This window comes from Cryptomeria japonica, chromosome 8, assembly GCF_030272615.1.
Source record: "Cryptomeria japonica chromosome 8, Sugi_1.0, whole genome shotgun sequence".
Taxonomy (NCBI): domain Eukaryota; kingdom Viridiplantae; phylum Streptophyta; class Pinopsida; order Cupressales; family Cupressaceae; genus Cryptomeria; species Cryptomeria japonica.
Genome location: NC_081412.1, coordinates 201,727,759 through 201,749,758, shown reverse-complemented (window position 1 = coordinate 201,749,758; position 22,000 = coordinate 201,727,759). Strand labels below are relative to the sequence as shown.

At 34.6% G+C, this 22,000-nt stretch overlaps 1 protein-coding gene across 1 annotated transcript; it reads right to left on the bottom strand.

The window, feature by feature from the left end:
* Positions 1-332: 332 nt before the first annotated feature.
* Positions 333-21,638, bottom strand: LOC131857594 (uncharacterized). The gene is made up of 2 exons (XM_059210280.1): positions 21,580-21,638; positions 333-891 (listed from the first exon to the last, which is right to left on the bottom strand). The coding sequence occupies exons 1-2, from the start codon at positions 21,636-21,638 to the stop codon at positions 333-335; spliced, it is 618 nt and encodes a 205-aa protein (XP_059066263.1).
* Between the last annotated feature and the right edge of the window lie 362 nt (positions 21,639-22,000).

The window sequence follows — 22,000 nt, the reverse complement described above, 5'->3', positions numbered from 1 at the left end:
GCTCCTTGCTGATTTCCTCCTCTTAGAGCAGTGGTACGCTATGGATAGTTTGAAGCATAATGATTTCCCCCATAGTTGTAACGTCCATCTTTAGGTCCTGGGTGTCCACCTGATCTATTCCTATCAAAGTTCTACCTAGTACTAAGATTAGTGAAGTTGGTGTTACTATTCACTTTCTTGTTTCCATCCTGGTTCACTCTTCCTTTCTCTTGAGTATTAGGTCCTCTTTTTATATTCCTTATCTGTCGGTTGCCCTTATGATGATCATTATTTTAAAAATTCCTATTCTCAAAACCCGGTTTGGTATTCACATTATTTCAAAAATTTGCCAACTACTGCAACTTTTGTTCCTGTTTAGTTGCTTTCTCAAAAACACCATCCATAGTTAATGGATTATGAATATCCACTTCTACTCCAATGTGAGTCCTCAAACCCAAGATGAACTTCCAAATGTGAAATCGTTCATCCATATGGTATTGTGGAACATACTTTAGGATATTGGTAAACTTCTCCCAGTATTGAGTAACTGTCAAACCACCTTGCGTCAGATTTTGGAATTCAGTCATCTTCTTGTCAAAGAATAACTGAGGACGCCACCTCTTCCTAAATGATTGCAAAAATAGTTCCCAAGTAATATCACCGGGCTGTAACTTCTTCTTTGATTTCTCATTGTCCCACCATGTCGCAACTTCTCCAGTAAGCTGATAAGCAACCCATACTGCTTTAGTTTCATTGGACATGTTACGAAGTTCAAAATACTCCATATCAATTACCAAAGCTTCAGCACCATCACCAATGGTCTTACCATCGAACTTCAGTGGGGCTATCCTTTTCAAGTCTTTGGCTAACTCCCCTTCAATCCTAGCTCGATAATCAGGTTGTTCCTCAACTCTAGGAATTTCATTTATAGGTTGCTCTTACTATCAAGGTTGTTCATTTTGAACCTCACCAACTCTTCAAACTTCTTATTCAATTCCATCCATCCTAGTATTCCACTAATTCAAAACATCAAGAATCTGGTCAAGTCTTTCATTCCCATTGCTTGATCCAACTCTAGTAGTTCTAGAACCCATTGCAATTCAACAATTCCTTTATCAAGGAAATGTTTCTTTAATGTAATGGTCACAGGCCCTAGTGTTTCAAACCTAGCGTTCTGACACCAAAATGTAAAGATGTAAAACATTTTAAATTCATTAATAAAACAAAATACTCTTTATTCTTAAACAAACTCATAATTCCTTTAATAAGTCTATTTTCCTCCATTAATCTATTCTTATCTCTAAATCATTTTTTTATCTATATCATAATATACATAAGATTTATATAAAAAGATAAAGATTCTTTATTTAATGAGAAAATGTAGTAGTTCTTCAATCATATCTACATACAATACTTAAGCCTTTCTAATGCCTTAAGTTCAAGAACAAGAAACATATAAAGTAAAGAATGAGATGCGCCCTTTGATCTGCAATCCAAGCTATCTTCAATGCAATCTTTAGAATGAAGACGAGGACAAGATTGAAGTGTTTTTTCCACCCAATATTGAAGCTTGCACTTCCCCGGAATTCTTGGTCAATCAAGAATACCCGACCCTGCACGAATTGCTTAGCAAAATGAATTCGATAGACAAGATGGAATCTGGTGCGTGCCTAGAATGATACATGCATTTTTTTTTTTTAAATTCCATTAAGAAAGAAGCAAGATCAATCAAGGATATGGTAAAGAGCATAAAAAAACCTATTTATTTCAATGGTCAATTAGTTACTCGGCTGAGTATAATGCCATCCATAGCAATAAAATATAGTTTGGAAAAGAAAACTATTCTCTCTATGATTCCACATTCGACACCCGTCCCGGAAGGTAACTTTCCCACAAACACAAGCCTATCTAGCTTTTTCTATGTTCATATGAAACTAGAATAAATATATAGAAGGAAATCTTTCATGTTTCAATTCTAGCTTCCTATTTCTCGCATGATAAAAATACAATGTTAAAGAAGACAATTTTTTGTTTACAACCAATTTTATTTGACAAGAAAACAATCTTTCATGGACAAACAAATATATATCCGAAAAGAGAACAATCTATATCTGAAAAGAGAACAATCTTTCACTTCTATCTTTTCAAGTAAATCAAAGACAAGAATTAAAATAAGGTGTAACACATGTATGTATATTTACATATAAACAAATAGAATATGAGTACACATTCTTCCTTCAAATAACATATTAAATTTGACACTAACATGTGTGTTCTATGATTTACAAATTGAACTATCTAAATTCAGTAAATTTTCTACAACGAGTATTAAGTAAGATGGCATTTCATAATGCACATACCTATATGGCTTCTTCAAATGAAATTTCATATAATCAATTATCATGACTTGTAATGCATAAGCTAATTCAAAGTTTAACTCTTTCTTCATTAGTGATCTAAAATAAACAATTCTTAAGATAATTCTATTCTTATTCTATAAATATATAATAAACTATTTCTCGATTAAGAGCCTACCTCTTAAATTCGATGCCAAAACTGTGATGTTCAACACTAATTCTTCTTCTAAATCTGACTGCAACACTTCTAGATTTCCAATGCTTTTCTTTCTCTATGTTTTACAATTCCTTTTGTTGTGTTCTTTTCATCTCCATTCTTTGTTCTATCATCTCTATTCTTTATGCTATCATCTCTATTCTTTATGCTATCATCTCTATTCTCTATTCTTTCATCTATATTTTCTGCATATTTCTCCCTCGTGTTTCTCCCTCTTGTTTTTCCTCCAAAACCAACGGTCTATATATATAGTGACCAAATCTATATTAATTCCTATTTTCGAGCCATCATATAATAGTAGTGGACTGATTTATTGGTATCTAAGTGACACCACACATTGTTTAACTGCAATATCACAATCCTAAATGGTTTTGAACACCTATGTGTTATCCATGCAATGTTATTCATTATCTACTATGTGACAATAAACCACTCAAGCCGTTAAGTTCATTATTACTGTTGTTATTATGTGGGCTAGGCCATTGCTTAGTCGATATTACTATCGACTCCCACTAATATCATTGCAATTTGTTAACTTCCCATGCACCACTGTTGGTATGCGGATTAGTTTGCATGCCATGCGATGCTTATTCTAACAGTTTTAGCAACATCGATCAGTCCATATTCAACTTGAACTCTAAGTTTTATTTGCAGCATGGTCAATTAATATTGATTTCACTTTGCAATAGTTTCTAAGTCTCTACGTTATGCTAAGTCGATTAGTATCGACCCCCTTATAAATGTACTTTGTCGACTATGACTTGCAGTGTTAACCCGCCACCATATCAGATAGGTTGCTTTCAAATAAGTCACTTTCATGCATACAATTATATATATATATATATATAATGATTTATCATTAAACAAAATAATTTAATTTCAACAATATATTTACATATATAATAATTACGTACGTATGTATAAATGTGTATGATCAAATTTTTATTCGAACTCATATATATAATACGTATAATTATATATATAAATATAACTATAGTAATAAATCTATTCAAATTTAATTATCTTTTCTTTTTTTCATGACATCATTTAATATATATATATATATATATATATATATATATATATATATATATATATATATATATATATCATTATCATAAATCAAGAAGTGGAAATATAAGCGCGATATTTAATCCATTTCACGAGATGCAAATTATAAATTCTAATGCAGTGTGTGAGATTCCCATCTATTCTAGCGAAGTCCAAGAGCTAAAACAACTCTACTTGAACCTTGTTCTCGCCTTCATCCGTGTTCACCTATTCCTGCATTCACTTGCACTCAATTACTCATTAGCAATGACGATCCCTAGTTTCACAAAATTAATACTGATCATTCAATTGCATTTACATAAATAATGTAATGTAAATCTTTTCATTGCATTTGAATTCCTATTTCATTATCATCTATTTCACTAAAAAATCCATTTCTATTTCATAAATAAATAAAATAAGCATCATTTTCAAAATAAGTAATTATAGATAAACATTGTTTCATGACACACATACTATTTATGCGACTAGCAAGGGGGTCATATGGGGTGGCTAATCAACCAATTTTATATAGCTAATCTCGTGATGAAGGAAGTCCATGTCGAACCTTATGGAACTCATATGGGTGGATATGTCCTGGCCAAACAATTGCTGAGAGGGATACATTTGGCCCACTATAGAACATGATTGTTGTGAGTTCGTCAAAAGGTGTGGGCCATATCAACAACATAGAGATTTGATTCGCACCTTAGCACAATATTTGTAGCCAATTGCAACACCATGACCTTTTTCTACGTGGGGTCTCAACCTCATTTTTAAGATTCATCCCCCTTCATCTGATGGACATAAGTTTATCATTGTAGTTACTAAATACTTCACCAAGTGGGTTGAAGCCATCCCTCTCACTTTCACCATTGGGGTACAAATATCAAGTTTCATCCTTTATGACATTATCCGTCGCTACGGTGTTCTCTCTACTATTATCACTAACAATGGAACCCTTTTTAAAAACCAGTACATGTGTGATCTTTGTTCCACTTTCCATATCTAGCACCACTAGTCTACCCCTTATTATCTCCAAGGAAATTTCCAAGCTAAGGCAACCAATAATACTTTGTTGTGTATCCTCAAAAAGGTTGTCAATGAAATTGGTCGTGATTGGCATCTCCACCTCAACCCTAATCTTTGAGCCTATCACACCATCATTTGAACCCCAATTGAAGCCATCCCATATTCCCTTGTCTATGATGTATAAGTTGTCTTACCAATCAAAGTCGAGCTATCATCTCTATGCATATCACTGAAAGATTTTGTTTCTAATAAATAATATCAAGTGGCAAGGCTCGCTCAATTAGACCTCCTTGATGAAAGACGTCAACGAGCCTATGATCAACTTTATATTTATCAGACTCGACTCAAGAAGTAGTATTGTTGGCATTTGATGAACCAGTATGATGATATGATGATAATGTATGTTGTCATTGATGTCAATAAATGCAAGTGAATCGGTATGAAGAGTTGTAGTAAACCGGTGTTTGGGTTTCACTAAGTGTGACTACCGGTTGGTAGTTTCAGCTCTAGGGTTTCTGGTTTGGCAATCCATCTTGTGCGATGCAACTGGTGACATTTTGTGATGAGTTAGCTAAGAGATGAAGATTAGATCAAGATGCCACGTCATTTTTGTGCACGTGAAGGATTTCCTTGAGGATCTTGCATGTGAAGATCGACTGCATTAAATGTCTACCTTGAGAATGAACATTCTTCCTAGCGGTATGAGAAGAAATCGTGATGAGTTACTAATTTCTATGTGTGGTGAAGAATGAACGATGTTGAATGACTTGTGATCTGTTTGAGATTGCTTCACTCTATGGAAAGTATTTGGACGGTCAGGATTTGACCGACTGTAATAGTAAACCTAAAAGCTTAGGGTTTAGGGTTTATGCTACTGACCTAATTGTTGTCTATAAGGTCGATGATGTTTGTTATTGTAAGTTGTTGGCAAAAGTTGTGTTTGTATACGAGTAATGAGATACTTTCCAGACTAGTGAGAGAAAACTGCAGAGTGTGATTGCAGAGTAGAGGAACTAAAAAGGATCTGCCTTAGCATATAGTGTTGTTATCATATCAAAGTTTTACCTGTTGTCTTCTAACCATTTCAACAGAAGGAAAACACCTTTGCTAGGTAGCTTTAACAGGCTTACTATAAATCCTCTAACCAGGTGACTCAAGTTCATTGAGTTCTTTAAATCCTCCAGCAAGATAACCTTTAACAAGGTTTCAACCTTTAACAGGGTATATAGCCATCCCTTAACTGAGTGATCTTTAACATGATCAGTTCCTAGAATAACCTTAATGTAAAGTCTTTAACCGAACTAGGCTCCTAACAGAGCAAGCTTCAAAAGAGTTCAAAACAAGCTTGTGGGTATTCATCCCCACCATGGCTTTTCCCATTTGGGTTTCCACATGAAAAATTTGTGTGTCATGAGTTGTGCATTTTTCATGTGATGATTAAGTATTCTTTATTTAAGTGATTATGCATGTGGAGCTAATGGTTATGGTATTGTTGATACACCACATGCATATGTTTATGGGTGAAGTAGTTATCAAATATTGAATGTGTTTGAAGGGTTCAGTTTTACCAGTTTATGTTGTCTGAAGTCTTACTGTGTTTAACTGGTATTTCCATGGTTACGTTCAGTAATGAACACAACTGGTTAGCATTGTTTTAACTTGATAAGTTTTGGAGAAGTTTTTGTATGTACTGATTCACCCCCTTGCCCCCTCTCAGTACCACTTAGGGTATCTGTTGTTCATCATTATTCATCAAGTATCAGAATAAAGTTCACCCTCGTGAGTTTGAGGTTGGTGACCTTTCCCTACGGGAAAATCCTAGAAATCAACAAGACAAAGAAACAAAAGGAAAGTTTGAGCCAAATTGGATTGGTCCTTATGTAGTTATGCTAAGTATGGCTAGAGGGCCTACCAACTATCCACTCCAGAAGGGGAACCTCTCCATGATCCCCTTAATATCATGCACCTGAAAAGATTCTATGCATAATCTATGGTGGGATTCCCTACTTTTCAAAATATAAATAAAAATGCAAAAAAAAAAAAAAGCAAAAAATACAATAAATGAAAAAAAATTCAAAATAGTAAAGAGAAACAATTTCGTCCCTTGGTGAAAACCACTTCATGTGGTTTCATGGAAAATTAACGATTCTAAAAACCTAGAAATAGGTGCCACATGTAAAGGGTAGATCCATTATCTGTTGAATCCTTATGTTGCTCTTCCTAGTGTGATATCTTTCAGTACTCACCTTTATTTTCCGCCCACCTTGCGCTTATCATACCTTGAGCTTTTACCGATGATATTTATGTGGTTGTTGCCTATGTATATCTTGTTTGGGTGTTAACCTTGTTTTTCTATATGGTTGTTCTCTCCTTCTTCACTTCCTTCTCTTTCTATCACCACCGATGCCTTCTACATCACAAGAGTATTCCCTAGATCTATATTTTTCAATGTTGAAGCCTTGTGCAAAGCTCAAAACTCCAACATAGTAATCTTCTCTAAACAAATACTAGGGTAGTCCAAAAGACATGTGCTAGGAGAAGGCGGGGAGGGAATCTTGTTGTCCTTCAAAGAAGGATGAAGGTGCTTAGAATCCTTGAGGATATTAAGTGGAATATATATCTGGGATTCAACCCCAATCCACCATGTTTCTTTTCCTGTGGTCTAATTCCCCAAATCTCATTTCTTATGACATTGAGAAGAGAAATGTTCCAATGAGAAATATTTCCTGCAACTGAAAGTATTTTTTTCAAAGTCAATAGTTGCCACCTACACCTATTTCCCACCTTCAACAAAATCTTGATGGTAATTCCATTGGCTAAATCCATCTCGACACAAATTTAAGCACATGTAGAATTTTGATAATTGATCATTTCCTTGGAGGAACAAGGGTATCCTCCAATACCATTCTCCATGGCCTGTAAGCAACCAAGATCCCAAAACTAAATGGAAAGATATGGAAACCTCACCCACAAAAATGTAGTGGTGAAAATTTATGTATGCAAGTCAAAATTAGGGAATAACGGTTTCGTACACAAAAAATATCCTTGGAAGACTGGACCATTTTCTAATGCCAACTCATTATCTTCTTGAGAATAAAACTCTAGAATGAAAAACCCCTTATCACAGGGGTAAATACTTATTTTCCCTTCTATATATTCTTTTCATTTCTCCATGACCCATGTATTTTGGTTGCATAACTTCGGTCGTGTCTTTGTAAATTAACATATTAAGGCATGATTCTCTAGAAACTCCTCTCGATCCATGGCCAAACCATCTAAACAAATTTCAAGAGTAGTAGAGGAAGGGTGAATAGGAAAATATGATCTCTACTTGATGGCAGCATCACTATTAGGGCTCACATTTGAAAATCCCCCAAAAACCTTCCTCTATTGGTTTACTTGTTGAGCTCAAGCCTCCTTGAAATTATTTTATGGGGGCTAGCTAGGGTTCAACACAACCCAAGGATTGGGGCGTTAGAAATTTCCCTATGATGTCAACATTTTGCCCTTTCCTAAGAGTGCAATAGACACTAGTCCATAGTGCCCCCTCAAAGATGTCTTCCCCCTGATCAATCGAGTGCTTGAAAGCCACAAATTTCACACATGTACTATCCATCGTTGCAAATGTCAACAAAGGAAAAACATAAGGTAGAAGTGAAGCAGTCCATCATACCCAAAATAATGTTGTGTTTTATTAAACATCATACTAATAGCTTTAAAATGGTAGAATGTTCATAAAAAAAAGATTAGGGTGGTACAAAGGCACACCTATAAAGTCTAATAGGACCAACTCCTAAACAAAGTTATTATCCTTCTATACGTTGAAAATAATTTTCACCCTAAAAGCATGTCAAATCCAAGTATATTTGGTTGGTAAACAAGGCTAATCTTTCGATAAAACCACATGCAAAGAAAAAGGAATATATAAAAATATGTCTTAAAGAAATGAATCCAAATTCAAGCTTCTTGAGAATAGTGGTAAAAACAAAAGAGATACCTACATTGGGGAAAATTTGGAATTAGTGTTTCAATTAGGATAATAAAGCCACTTATAAGCCAAATTAGCCAACACATTCAAAGAGGGGTGAACCTAATAGATTTAGCCACAATCCAAATATGGAAAGGGTTGAAACTTTGATTAGATTCACTACTTATTTGTTTGCCACCCTCTTTCTTAGTTGAAATTGGAAGGTAATTGTGAAATTAGGGTAAAACAATGAATAATTGAAGTAAATTGTCAAAAATGGACTGCTAGAAATATCCCACAGAGCCACAAACTGAAATATGGGAAAAAAAAGATGTTTAGAACCTGTTCCCAAAAGTTTGGCTTGATTTTTCAGGACCAAGTTGTATAGATTCACCTTGGTCCTCTAATTTTCACTCTGTCCAAAGTTGAACCTGTTTGTCGATGTCGACTCTGTCGAAATCCCCGAGTATAGCTCCTGAACCTATTTCCTGCAAATAGAAAGAGACAAAAAGATGTTGTGGATAGGGGTTTACCTTAGGTCAAACCCTGATTTAGGAATTAACCTTGAAATTGAAATGGAAATTAGTACAAAATGCTTTCCTTTTGAGAGAAAGGCTAGATCTAAATTAAAATGCTTGTAATTGAAATACATACCTTGATGAAGTTTTGTTTAATTCTCATGCAAGGGTTTTATGATGTCTTGTAGAATTTCTTCAAAGAAGATTGATCGTGGATGCCATCTTGAATGCATAAACTTGACTTCATTTCTCCTCCAATGCTTGATGAATGACTGATTGCTTTCTCACTTGAATTTGATAGAGTGTAATTGAGATCATAGAGGTCATTAAGAGATTATATTTTCAAATGAGAGGTGTAGAACCTCCTTTTATACTTGACTGCCTGAAAACTAGTTGAATTTTTGGAGAAGGCTGACATGAGATCCAATTTCTCGCTCATCTGAGATCACCATTATGGGGACTAAAAATGGGCCCTAATTGAGAGGACCAGGGCTCCAGGACGCCTTGGTCCTGATAATCAAGACTCAATCTTGGAGGGAAGGAAAAGCAGGAGATGATAATATAGGTCTATGGATGGTGTGAGTAGGAATCAGAATAGACATCAGGCATTGAAAGTCGAAACACCAAGGTGAGGTCTAAGCGAGGATGAAATTGCATATAATTTATGATGCTGCAATACCTAATCATCTCAATTTATCCATACAATGGAAAATGAGGGTTAGGAATTCCCATATGATTGACATGTGCCCCCATCACAAGGTCTTGGTATAAAAGGCACTAGATGAAATGAGCCATTTTAGGTTCTAACATACTTGATCAATTGCATTAGAATTGCCTATGTTAATTTTTCCAAAAAAAATAATGAAAGCAATTAAAATTAAAATTTTGAAGTTAGTTTGACAATATATTCACTTTTAATATTTAATAATAAATAGCAAAAATCAAATTCAATTTTTAAATATTTTGGAAATTAAACTTTCAAGTTTTATCTAGATGGCTCTAAATTTGAATCCAAAATGATTAATTTTATTCTTTAAAAAAAATTATAATTTTGTGATGTAAAAAATTAAATTGAGTTGCATATGCCTGCATAGGCGACATGTGACAAAATATGGTTGCAACAATGTATGGGACATGTGAACAACCCCATTAAAAAACTAAACATGACTGCATAGCCTTGATTTCAAGTGATTCGTAAATATAAATGTGAGCATATTGATGTAAAAAGTGTGCAACTATTGGAATCCAAGAACACTGAGAGGGGGGGATGAATAAGTGTTTTGTTGGATATAATATTTTTAACCTTATTAACAAATCCACTTAATAATTGGTATGCATAAAATAAAGTAACAACAAGTAATATTAATGCAACCACATGAATCAACACCATAACATAGAGATTTATACGTGGAAAACCTCAAAGAGGAAAAACCACAGTGGGATTGGAGACCCACAATATCTATCCATTGGCCAAATGAATAAATATTACAAGAGGGGCTTGCACATTGCCTGGAGCACACTACTCATCACAAAAGGAGCCTCCCTGACTACAGATCCAAAGTACTGGATTACAAACAAAAACTGAACTCAGAATGAGCATCTACTATGTTGGATGAGTTCCGGTTAAAGCATTGTCTATACCAGTTTATATTGTAACCTTCCTTACCAGTAGCTTAGATTGCTTCCTAAACCTCTAGACAAATAATGAAGACCGATTGCAGATCATTACATTCACATTATATCGATCAAGTTCTCTCTCATATACCATCACATAACCTATCGCATCTCTTATCTATCATATCCTCAAAATGACCTAATCCGGACTGACTTATATACCCAATTACATGAATAAACACAAATACCTTATGTTGGCTTACAACCATATTACAAATGATAAGACACATGTCGACCCAAAAAAAATATAAACATGAAACGATATGATTGTTGCTGCTTCCACGCTTGCCAGATCAATCTCCTATGTCGGCCTTAGAATACCGGTTCCAAGTTTGCTAGTTACATGCCTATCGGTTCCCTGAATGCTGGTGAAGTGAATGTCGATTACCTTGATTGTCGAATCTCCCATGAAGTGTGTTGCCAACAATGACAACACCTATAACTTAGATGAGTGTCAATTGCCAACAGCAACAAGGTATAAAAATTGTTATAACAAATACAACCAAGTGCTAATATACAAGATTCAAGTAACCAAATATGATAAGAGAATGAAAAAAAATACAACTTTGTGACAAAGTATGCAACAAAAAGAAAAACGAACATTCAAAAGCTAATAGTAACTCTACAAGAAAAAAAAGGGTTCCTAATTTATAAAAATAGGAGCATGTTGTAAAATTGAATAACACATACCCACCCCACCTAACACAAAAAGGAAAATACTCCAAAATTGTAAAATCACCATAGTCAAGTTGAGCTATAAAATTGATTATAAGATTGCTTTAAAAAAAATCATTGAAACAAATCAAACTCATGTGGATTTAGAATAGAAACATTAATTGATATAAATTCAAGCAATTGATAAACCTAAGCATATAGAAAGTTGTTTATAAGAAAGTCAGAGTGAGAAACTCTATAGTGATACCTGCATACTTTCATCTAGTTTTGTGGATAGTCCATTTCCCTCTCTTACCTATAGAATCATTTATGATAGACTTGGATATCAAGTTTTTTATATTTCATCTTTAATTCAAGTAAAGGTTGTCATTGTATATGAAAGTGTTTCATAAAATATGTCCTTATTTGACTACCTTTAAGCATAGATCCACTACTAGTTGGGCATCTATAACAACAATAGAGATACCTTCAGTTACATTCAAGCATACCTCTACTACTAGGTGCATGTCTATAGCCTCAAAAAAGATACCTAAGTTACCTAGAAAGGATGAGGTTCTTAGTTTTAAATATTTTAACCTTCATCCCATAGACACAGAAATCCACTATTGAATTCAAATCCACAGTGGAAGTCATTTTTTAATTTTAATAATTCAAGTCATTTTTTAATTTTAATAATTCATTTTAGTTTCATACTTGATACCCTAACTATGTTTACTTTGTCAAATAGGTTTAAGAAATATTAAATGTAAAAAGTAAAAGATGAAAATATATATATAAAGTGCATCTTTACATTCTGTACACTTTCTTGAGTATGAAAATGAATCTACACATCCAAAATCAAAGACCAATTAAAATTACACCGTGACTATTGTTTCATCATGAGACCACAAAAAAATATTGTTAACAATAATACTCAGAGTGCACTTCAAATCAAAAGTTGTAGTTCATATTGTGATTATGTCAATTAATGATGGATAATACTTTGAAAGCAAATCGAAAACTAGAGAGGATTGGAAATTGATTATCAAGACAATACTAATGCTAAAAAATTCAGCAACTAACAACAAATCAAAACTAAAATAAAAGTGAAATTGATGCAAGAGCATCCATGGTCAAAGGGCTATCCATCAACCAAAAATATGTTGCATTTAATTTTTCTCTATTTTTTGTTGAATAATGTTGTAGGATGAATAAATTGTAATAAAAGGTCAATATTTTATTAGATATTTGTAGCCATAGTTTAGGAGACAAGTTTGATAGGAGATTCAAATTAAAATGTGGCATATTCTTCTTCAAACTTAGAATATTCTTTTTTGGGTGTGATCTTTTGGGAGTTACCATCTTGACCACTCATAATTTGCCTCCTAATGCAAGCAATTCAAAATGGATGCAAGAATGAGTTTTGGGACCCCTGTTGAGTGGATGGCCTAGTTTACTAAAATTATTGGTAAGTTTAGAGGTGGAGTAGGAAAAGAATCTATTGACATTTAATGCAATTTCTAATTGTAAAAGAGGCTTCCCTCTTTCTTTTGGCATGATATTTAGCTTGGAGTTACCAAACTACTGTTTGAGCTAATTCATGTGGAGTTTAGCAACTTGTATTCCCACTCTTTCATTCCACATTCCACATTCATGGATTTTGAGAGTTAAAAATTTGAGAGGCAAGGAAGGAATGAGAAATCATATTTTGAAGGGTATTTTCTATTGCAATTTCTTCTTGCAGATTGCGAAGACGTTGTAATCAGATTTGCATATGTTGAATGTGAAGCTAATAGGCTTAAATTTGTAATCAATCTAGATAATTTATTTTCAATCAAGAAGTATTTGCATTGTTTGTTCTTTTAGATCAAATTTATATTAGTTTTAAAATGGTTTTCATTGGCCCATATGGTTGTAAAACAATGTAATCTTAGATATGCTTTGTTATTATGTAATTTTAGGAGGTTTTGAGTGAGAAACTAGAGAAATTTCTTGCATATTTTTGTGGTATTTCAAAAAAATTATTTGTTGCATTGTATGATGTTATGAGTTTGTGAATGAGGGTTTGCATACCCTTTGGATTAGAAACAAAATAAAACAATAGTAAAACAAAATCAAAATAAGCTAAAACTAAAACTTTATCTAAAGAATATGCACTTGAAGGCTTAGGGTACAAATAGGAAAACCTCCACTTTTGCAATGTACATCATTTTACATTATATCCATTATTATTGCAATCTAGCACTATAAATTTATCTTTGTACTCAAAATAAATAAATAATCGAACCTTCTAGTTTTATATTCTAGAAGATTTTTAGAAAAGTATAACTTTATGAAGCTCATCATCCGCATACCACCACAAGCATGTTCATTTATATGAATCCTCATAATCAAAGTAAAAAGTAGGTTTGTGTTTATTTATTATAATATGAAGGCTCAATTGAAAATTATTTTTTGTATGTAAGTAATGAATCATTACTTTCATTTTATTTACCAATTGTAGACACCTAAAATTGTCATGTCTAATTAAATAAATATTTTTATTTAATTAATTATTTTATCCTAAGTCTTCTATTAATTAAATAAATTCTTATTTATTTAATTAATTCATTAATCATATTCTAAGTATTTCTTCATTTAAATAAATATTTTTATTTATTTAAATTATCCTTTTCCTAAATTAAATAAATATTTTATTTATTTGATTGATTCAATTTCTTCTATTAATTAAATAAATCTTTATTTATTTAATTAATTCATTAGCCTTTTCTACCCATGACACATGTCATTTATCTCTTAATTCTTCTCTTACCTACCCCCTTTATCATTTAATTATTTCTTCTACCTACCGTTTAATCCTAGCCGACCATTTATCTTTACACCTCTTAATCTTATCATTTTATTTCCTATAGTGTTCTCTATATAAGAGGATGCCCTCTTCCTTTTCAACCCTAATTGCCTAATCATCAAATCAATCTTATGCAACCAAGTCTTTTTGCGATCAAGCTATCAACCACAATCCATTCTTTGTTGAGCTCTTGTGCACACATAAAATCTGAGTAAATATATCAAACAAGATCAATGGAGATTGAAACCCTACTTTACATGTGAATGGTATATCTTGGTTTATTTTGTTTGTTTGCATGGTCTTGGGTATATTCATTTGTGTATGATGGATCATTTTCATTGTTAGGCTAGGGTTTTGTGGTTGGATCTTTTTTAGTCTTTCAATATTGTTGTTTTCACTATCCATTTTCATCGTATAAATTTTGGCATGCCCGGTGGGACTCTTGTCCCTTTTTATTTTGACATCTTGTTTGCAGATTTTGTGTTTTTAAAAGCTTCAAGTTTGACATTGCGATGATTCTGGGTTTTTCTACGTCTGCGACGGATCTAACCGCATCTATGTTTTCTTTTCATGTCTGCGACTGCTCTTTCTACATTTTTTATTTTCTGTTGTTTTTGTAGATCTGTCATCCTAAATTTGCATCTGTGAAGAATCTAATCACGTTTTGTTTATTTTCACGTCTGCATTGCCTTTTGTTGTGTTTTTGTTTTGTAGGATTTTTTTTGCTTAATTTTATAGTTACAGGTTTCTAGAATTGCATTTGTGAGTTGTATTGTTGCGTCTATGTCCAGATCTCGCATCTGTGCAGGTTTTTGTCGCATCTGCGTTCAACTATCTTTTTTGCAGGTCTCAGATCTGGAAATCGCGTCTCTATTTCATCTTTTTGCATCTGTGACATGTTTCTGTGTTTGCGTCTGGTATAGCTGCGTCTGTGTTTTCAATTTTGCATTTTCACTTTCATTTAAGGTTTTCAAATTTGGGTTTTGGGGCTAACTTCTTTTTATCCAACTAACGAAGTGGTGCAGCTTTTTAAAAAGGAGAAAAACGTCTTGTCTAAGGCCCCTATTTCACAAAGTCTTTTGGATCTAAAAATTTACCTAACTTGTGTGCTTGCAGGAGGGGTATCACTTCAAAAACTACTAACAAGTTTGGTGCAGGACCTTGGGCAAATATTTTGATTTTAAGATTGCTTGCTTTGTCTTCTTTACTTTAGCAAACATTTCATTTTGGGTCTTAAAATTAACAAGTGTCTTTTATGTCTTAAGCAATAGGCTCTTTTTGTTTTACCTTTTAGAGGGCCTGCCTCCCGAGTAGCCCATAAGGCCAAGTGAGAGGGAATGACCCAAGTGGTAACAGGCTAAAGCCAAGCTCTTCCAATTCACTATAAATAAAAGTGTTTGTGAGGAAACTTGCAAGCAACGAGTGTTACATGTTGCTATAATGACATTATGACTCCCCATAAACCCTATAGAGCATAACCTCTATAGGCTGGGAGGCCTTCCATTTAACAGAGTGTAACACATTGTTGATTATAGCCACCCAAATGAATGCCCTTACTAGACACCTTTTGTGTTAGAAACCAAAAACCTTCTAGTTGTTGGCGCAAGAGGTCGGAACTCTAAAGTGGCTCACATTCTTATGGTTCTTAGTAGAGATACAAAGTTTTCCATGGGGAGCTTTCATGGGGACTGGTACTTAGCTTCCCAAAGAAGTGAGTGTCGAGGGTGGAGCTAGTGGGGTCAAGCATCTAAGTATCCACTCTGAATTGCATAGCTCGGGGTAACCCCCCAAGTGAGATTCAACAACTATTGTCCAGGCTAGCCCTAGGATTTGTGCTTGCATGATAAAAAAACACTCAAACATTTTCAAACAAAACAAAGAAACATTGTGTCTACTGTGTAAGTGTATGCAAAAAATATTTCACATTTGGAAACATTTTTGATCCTTTGGACAAAACACTTTCAAACATTGAGTCTTCATTGTTATTGTGTCTTACAACAGAATATCAACAAGAAATTGGCACATTTTCAAAAAATTGCATCTATATCAGATCTAATCACGTTTTTGGTTGGAAAACACGTTTGTGTTGGGCAACATCATTTCTGTGTTTCACAAAATTTGTCACTGTCAGAATTTCCAGAAAACACGTCTGTGTCTACTAAAACAACATTCTTGCTAAAAAATCGCGTCTAGGTTTACTTAAACTGCGTATGTGTTCAGAATTAAGAAATAGCAAAAGATTTATCAAGAGAAAAAGGACTTAAGTTTTAAGATTCAAAGAGCTTCTAAGGTTGTTTCCTATAGGGCTTCATTCTTTAGTCAACCTATCTTGATCACACATAGTCAATCATTTTCCTTCATTTCCATTGCCTTCATACATATTTTCCAAATTTGAGTCAAAAGGTTACTTTGCTTATCCTCATCAAACTTTGCAAACATACTACAACACAGCACTAGGTGATTCTCACATCAAGATCTATCATCTTAGGGTTTCATTTGGTCTTCTTGAGTCAAGGTCAACTTACCTCATATAGAATACATAGACAGAAAAGCCATCAAAGGACAAATCATAGCAGATCAATTAGTAGAGGCTCCTATACAAGACAGTCACCCATTACTGATAGACTTTCCATACGAATCCATGTTTACACTAACTGCCTCAGTAATGTGGAAGTTATACTTTGATGGGGCATATACAAGTCATGGATCTGGAGCAGGTATTCTCTTCATTACTCCTCAAGGGGATGTTATACCTAAGTCATTTAGGATCAATTTCCCATGCACCAACAATATGGCTAAATATGAAGCTCTCCTCATAGGCTTCGTACAGCTGTGCAATGGAAAATACAAGAGTTACAAGTCTATGGTGATTTGCAATTGATTGTAAACCAGGTCAATGATGATTACAACACGAAGGATGACAAACTCATGCCTTATAAGAAGTTGGTCAAAGATTACAAGGAGCACTTTAGCAAAATTACCTTCGAACAAATCCCCAGAATACAAAATAAGGCAGCAGATGCAATGGCAACCATAGGATCTCTTCTGAATATGCCTACTAACGAAACTCAGTTTGAGTTTATCATAGAACAGTTAATGCTACCTGCATATGAGACCCCCATATCAGACTATTTATGTGCAATTGTGGGTCTAGAATAACCTTGGTACAATGAAATATATACATATTTGCATACCCAATACATGTCACCAGATCTGTCCAGAAATCAAAAGAAGACCTTTATTCGTCAGGCATCTAGATACACCATTATAGCTGATACTTTGTATAGAAAGGGTTTCGATGGAACTCTTCTCCGATGTCTGGATGAGAATGAAGCACACCTTGCTTTAAAAGAAGTCCATGATGGAATCTGTGGGGCTCACCAAAGCAGTCCGCCATTGTCAAAGAAACTGCTGAGAATAGGATATTACTGGCCAACCATGGAAAAAGATGCTTACAAGTATGTACAGAAGTGTAAACAATGCCAAATGCATGGAGACCTTATTCATGCACCAGCACAAGATCTTCAACCCATCACATCACCGTGGCCATTTTCACAATGGGGATTAGATCTAGTAGGTAAAATCAACCCTACTTCTTCCAACGGGCACAAGTTTATCTTGACAGCCACTGAATACTTTACCAAATGGGTTGAGGTGATTCCTTTAACATACACCACTGGAAAGCAGATAGCAAAATTCATGCTCAACTACATTATATGTAGATACGGAATTCCAATGTGCTTTGTTACAGATAACAGGCGTCCATTTAAAACCAAGAAGTGAAAGAGTTGTGTGACAAATTCCACATACAACAGAGATTTGCCACACCATATTATCCACAAAGTAATGGACAAGCAAAGGCTACAAATAAAACAATATTGAAAATTCTTAAGAAAGTAGTCACTGACACAGGACGGGACTAGCGTCTCCAGTTAAATCCCGCTCTCTAGGCTTACAGAACAGGAGTACGCACACCTACAGGAGCAACACCATATTCCTTGGTCATTGGTATAGAAGTGATACTCCCCATTTAAATAGAAATAACATCTCTAAGAGTATCCTTACAGAACATTATATCAAAAGAGGGCTACAGGGTAGCAAGGTTGCAAGAACTAGAGACCCTTGATGAAAAATGACAAACAACATTCAATCATTTACAAGGATATCAAAACAGACTGAGAGGAAGTTATAATAAAAGGGTCCGCCCATGAACTTTTCAAGTGGGAGATCTAGTACTTAAAGAGAATCAAAGGAACTTAGCAAAATGAGAAAGGCCAGGGAAACTCGAACCTAATCGGCTAGGTCTTTTCATTATAACAAGGGTCATAGGCAATGGAGCCTATAATTTGGCTACCATGGAGGGAGATCCAATGTCTGACCCTATGAACAGCATGCATCTTAAGTGATATTATACCTAAGGGTTGTGTAGTTTAGGTTTTACTTTCCGCATTGCATATCATATCATTTAAAACACTGCATTACATGCAGTTTCATTTTTAGACGCATCGCATTCTTAAAGTTTTGCATTCTCATATAGAAGCATCAATAAAACAAGGCAACTGTTCAAGTTTATCATTTGTTTGCATCTAAGGAAAACAAGGGTCATTTCCTTTCTTAGATATTCGGAAAGGAAGTCTTTAAGGTTCTAAGGTCATTCATTCTCAACATTACCCTGTGACGACGCTTTACTTATGGTTGGGTAGTGATTTCACTATTTGAGACTTGTTAACCTAAAGTCTATCAATGGCTATATCTCACAAATTAAGAAGATCTCTAATTCATTCTAGACACCTAGTTGATCATATGACTAGTGAAAAATCTAAAATTCTACTTCAGCGCCATTGTAATTGTCACACCCAAGTAGGTTTCATTACTTACAAGTCAAGAAAAAAAAAAATAGCTATGCCAAATATCCATCTAAAGGCAAAAAGAAATAAAGATATATAACTGAAATATCATGTATACAAAATGCGATAAAAAAGCTTGACTATGGGAACATGCAAGTAACTCCATCAGGGCTATGAACACCTACTGGCAATGGAGCAATATTTGAGAAATTACAGTCTATAACCTCGTCAGAGCTCTCAAGGCTTGCTGGTAGCGAGGCTCTATTCGGGATGCTTTTGAAGTTAGAAAAATCATGTAGCTAGTCATATAGGATGCTAAGGATCTTTAGTGAACATAAGAGCAAGAATTAACGCATTTGCACACAATGGGCAAAAGAAGATCAAAGTTTCAAGAACCAATGGGGAAGTTTTCCGCATCTCCATTTGTAAATCCTAGTCACTAAGTGTGTTGAGATGAATGTTCCGAAGGGCCTTAGAGATCGATTGACCACTTATCTATGAAATGTTTTGCACCTCCAGTTTTAATTGGTGTATTACAAATGCTAAAGCAAACACAGTTAACCTTGTTCGAATAGGAAATGCATCTTCATCCTGCACATTGCATTCACATAGGTCATGTCAAAAATTCATTTGTCTCCACATACATTTTACTGATCATCATGTCATATAGGTCTGCACACTGGGGGCATAACTGAAAAAATCCTAAAAATCAGATAAAGTCTTGAAAAAATCCAAAAAACCGTATAAAGTCTTGAAAAAATCCAAAAAATCATATAAAGTCCTTAAAAAATATCCAAAAACATTGAAAAACTCAAAATTCAAAAACATTGAAAAACTCAAAATTCAAAAACAATTGAAAAACTAAAAATACCAAAAACATCCATATAATGTTTTGAAAAAATCAACCAAAAACATTCAAATATGATTCTGAAAAAAATCAACCAAAAGCATTCAAATACAATCCTGAAAAAAAAATCCAATCAAAAACATTCAAAAAAATCTACCTTCATAATCCAAAAACATTGAAAAAGCTCTTGGAAAAGAACTAAAATCAAAAATCAATCAATCAGAAAAACTTGCAATAAAATGTCTTGTGAGAAACAAATACCCTAGCAGATATCCAGCAAACACTTCGCACGAAGTTAACAAAGGATACGACTATCCAATCAAACATCTACAATCAACTGATCAAACTGTCTTATCAATCGTATCATATCCATATCAACGTGATCATTATCTTGTCTTAAACAAAAGAGGATACACTCGAAATCAAACAGGTCAGTCTTAAATGGGGTCCACAACTTTCTGAGATCAGACATTATCAACCATCACATCAAACAAACTGAGAACGAAGGCACAAGGTCAGTATAGCTGCTGAATTTTGTCCGTGTCAGTCTTTATCTTTTTATCATTTGGCGACAGATATTGTCTCTATGCTACTCAAGGATGTCCACAAGTGACTAGAGGAGCTATGATGGGCATTATCTTTTTCTTTGTTTGTTGTTTGTGGTGTGAACCGATGAAATTCTAGGGAAATTGCTCTAGTGGGTGTCTGTGATAAGAGCCTTCACATCAAGGTGAAATCGCCACACATACCTCGACCCCTAACGCAATTCCTAGAATGGAGGGTTCACTCCTTGTCTGCTACATGTTTGTTTCTACAATGAGATATCTTTGCATCTTGGTTCCTTATACCTTGATGTGCTAAAGCTTCATTGCTCAATAATAAGGCTCAGTGATGAATATATATTGATGCAATAAAATATGTGACACAAGTTCGTGATTCATTCAATTTCATTCTTATTTTCATCTCATTTGCTTATTGATAGTTTGTTGGTTTCTCATCTTCTGTCTAAATCACATTATTTCTAACATTCTTTATATGATCAATTTTTCTCTCTACCATCTAACTAACATTTCTTCAAGGTGTATCTGAGTTAAAATTGGTTCAACTATTATCATACAAAAATACATTCATTATAGAGTTCATTTGCATTTCATTATAGATTCATCTGCATTCATTATTGCATTTAGAATCATATAGAATTCAAGTATATATGCATCTTAAAACTCATAACATCATATAAAGCATACATGGAAAGCAAAAACAAAAATACATAGATCATTACCAAAACCTACATGCTATATATATAACTCAAAAATGTTAATATGTGTGAATACAATAAATAAGCCCGAGGGCTCAGATAACATGATCAACCAACACTACCTCTGTCAGCAGGTGGATCTTGTCCACTAGATCCTACCCCAGGATGTCAAGGTGGTCTCATAACAGCACCACTGATAGTCCATCGTGAAGTAGATCTACTTGATCTCCTCCCCATGTATGCACTAAAGCTAGGCTCTCTCTGACCCTCAGGGATGGCTCTCTCATATGCTTGCCGATAATAAATAGACTCCTGCGCAGTAGTGAAATACCTATCTGCCTGGTCGCGTGCATCTATACCTGCTCTAAAAAGCTGATTGAAGGCATCCATAGTAATCTGACATCTCCGCACTGCCTCATCTCTCTCCCTCTAAAAATGAACCCGCTTCGCCTCAAGGGCACCATAATCTACACGGTAGGTCTCTCGCTCGATATCTCGTCTAGCGACCTCATCCTCCAAGCTCTGGATTCACGCTCTAAGAGTCTACAGCTCATCCCCATCACCAACCTCTCCTATCCCACCCTCTGTGGTAGGCACATCCTCCAACTCTAGCATATCATCATCATCATCCCCACCCTCACTGCTCGATGACTCCAAAGAATCATCGCTATCCTCACTACTAATAGACTCGGTGTCTCCACCAATGTCTATGTCCTCATCTCCCTCTCCTCCTTCACCTCCTCCCCCATCTC

Bases quoted from the DNA above. Each gene is read 5' to 3' on its own strand.
- LOC131857594 (XM_059210280.1), bottom strand. From the start codon at position 21,638: ATGGATGCCTTCAATCAGCTTTTTAGAGCAGGTATAGATGCACGCGAC. The intron at 892-21,579 runs GTATTTCACTAC...TGAAATTCCTAG, and splicing joins GCACGCGACCAGGCAGATAG to AGTTGAGGAACAACCTGATT.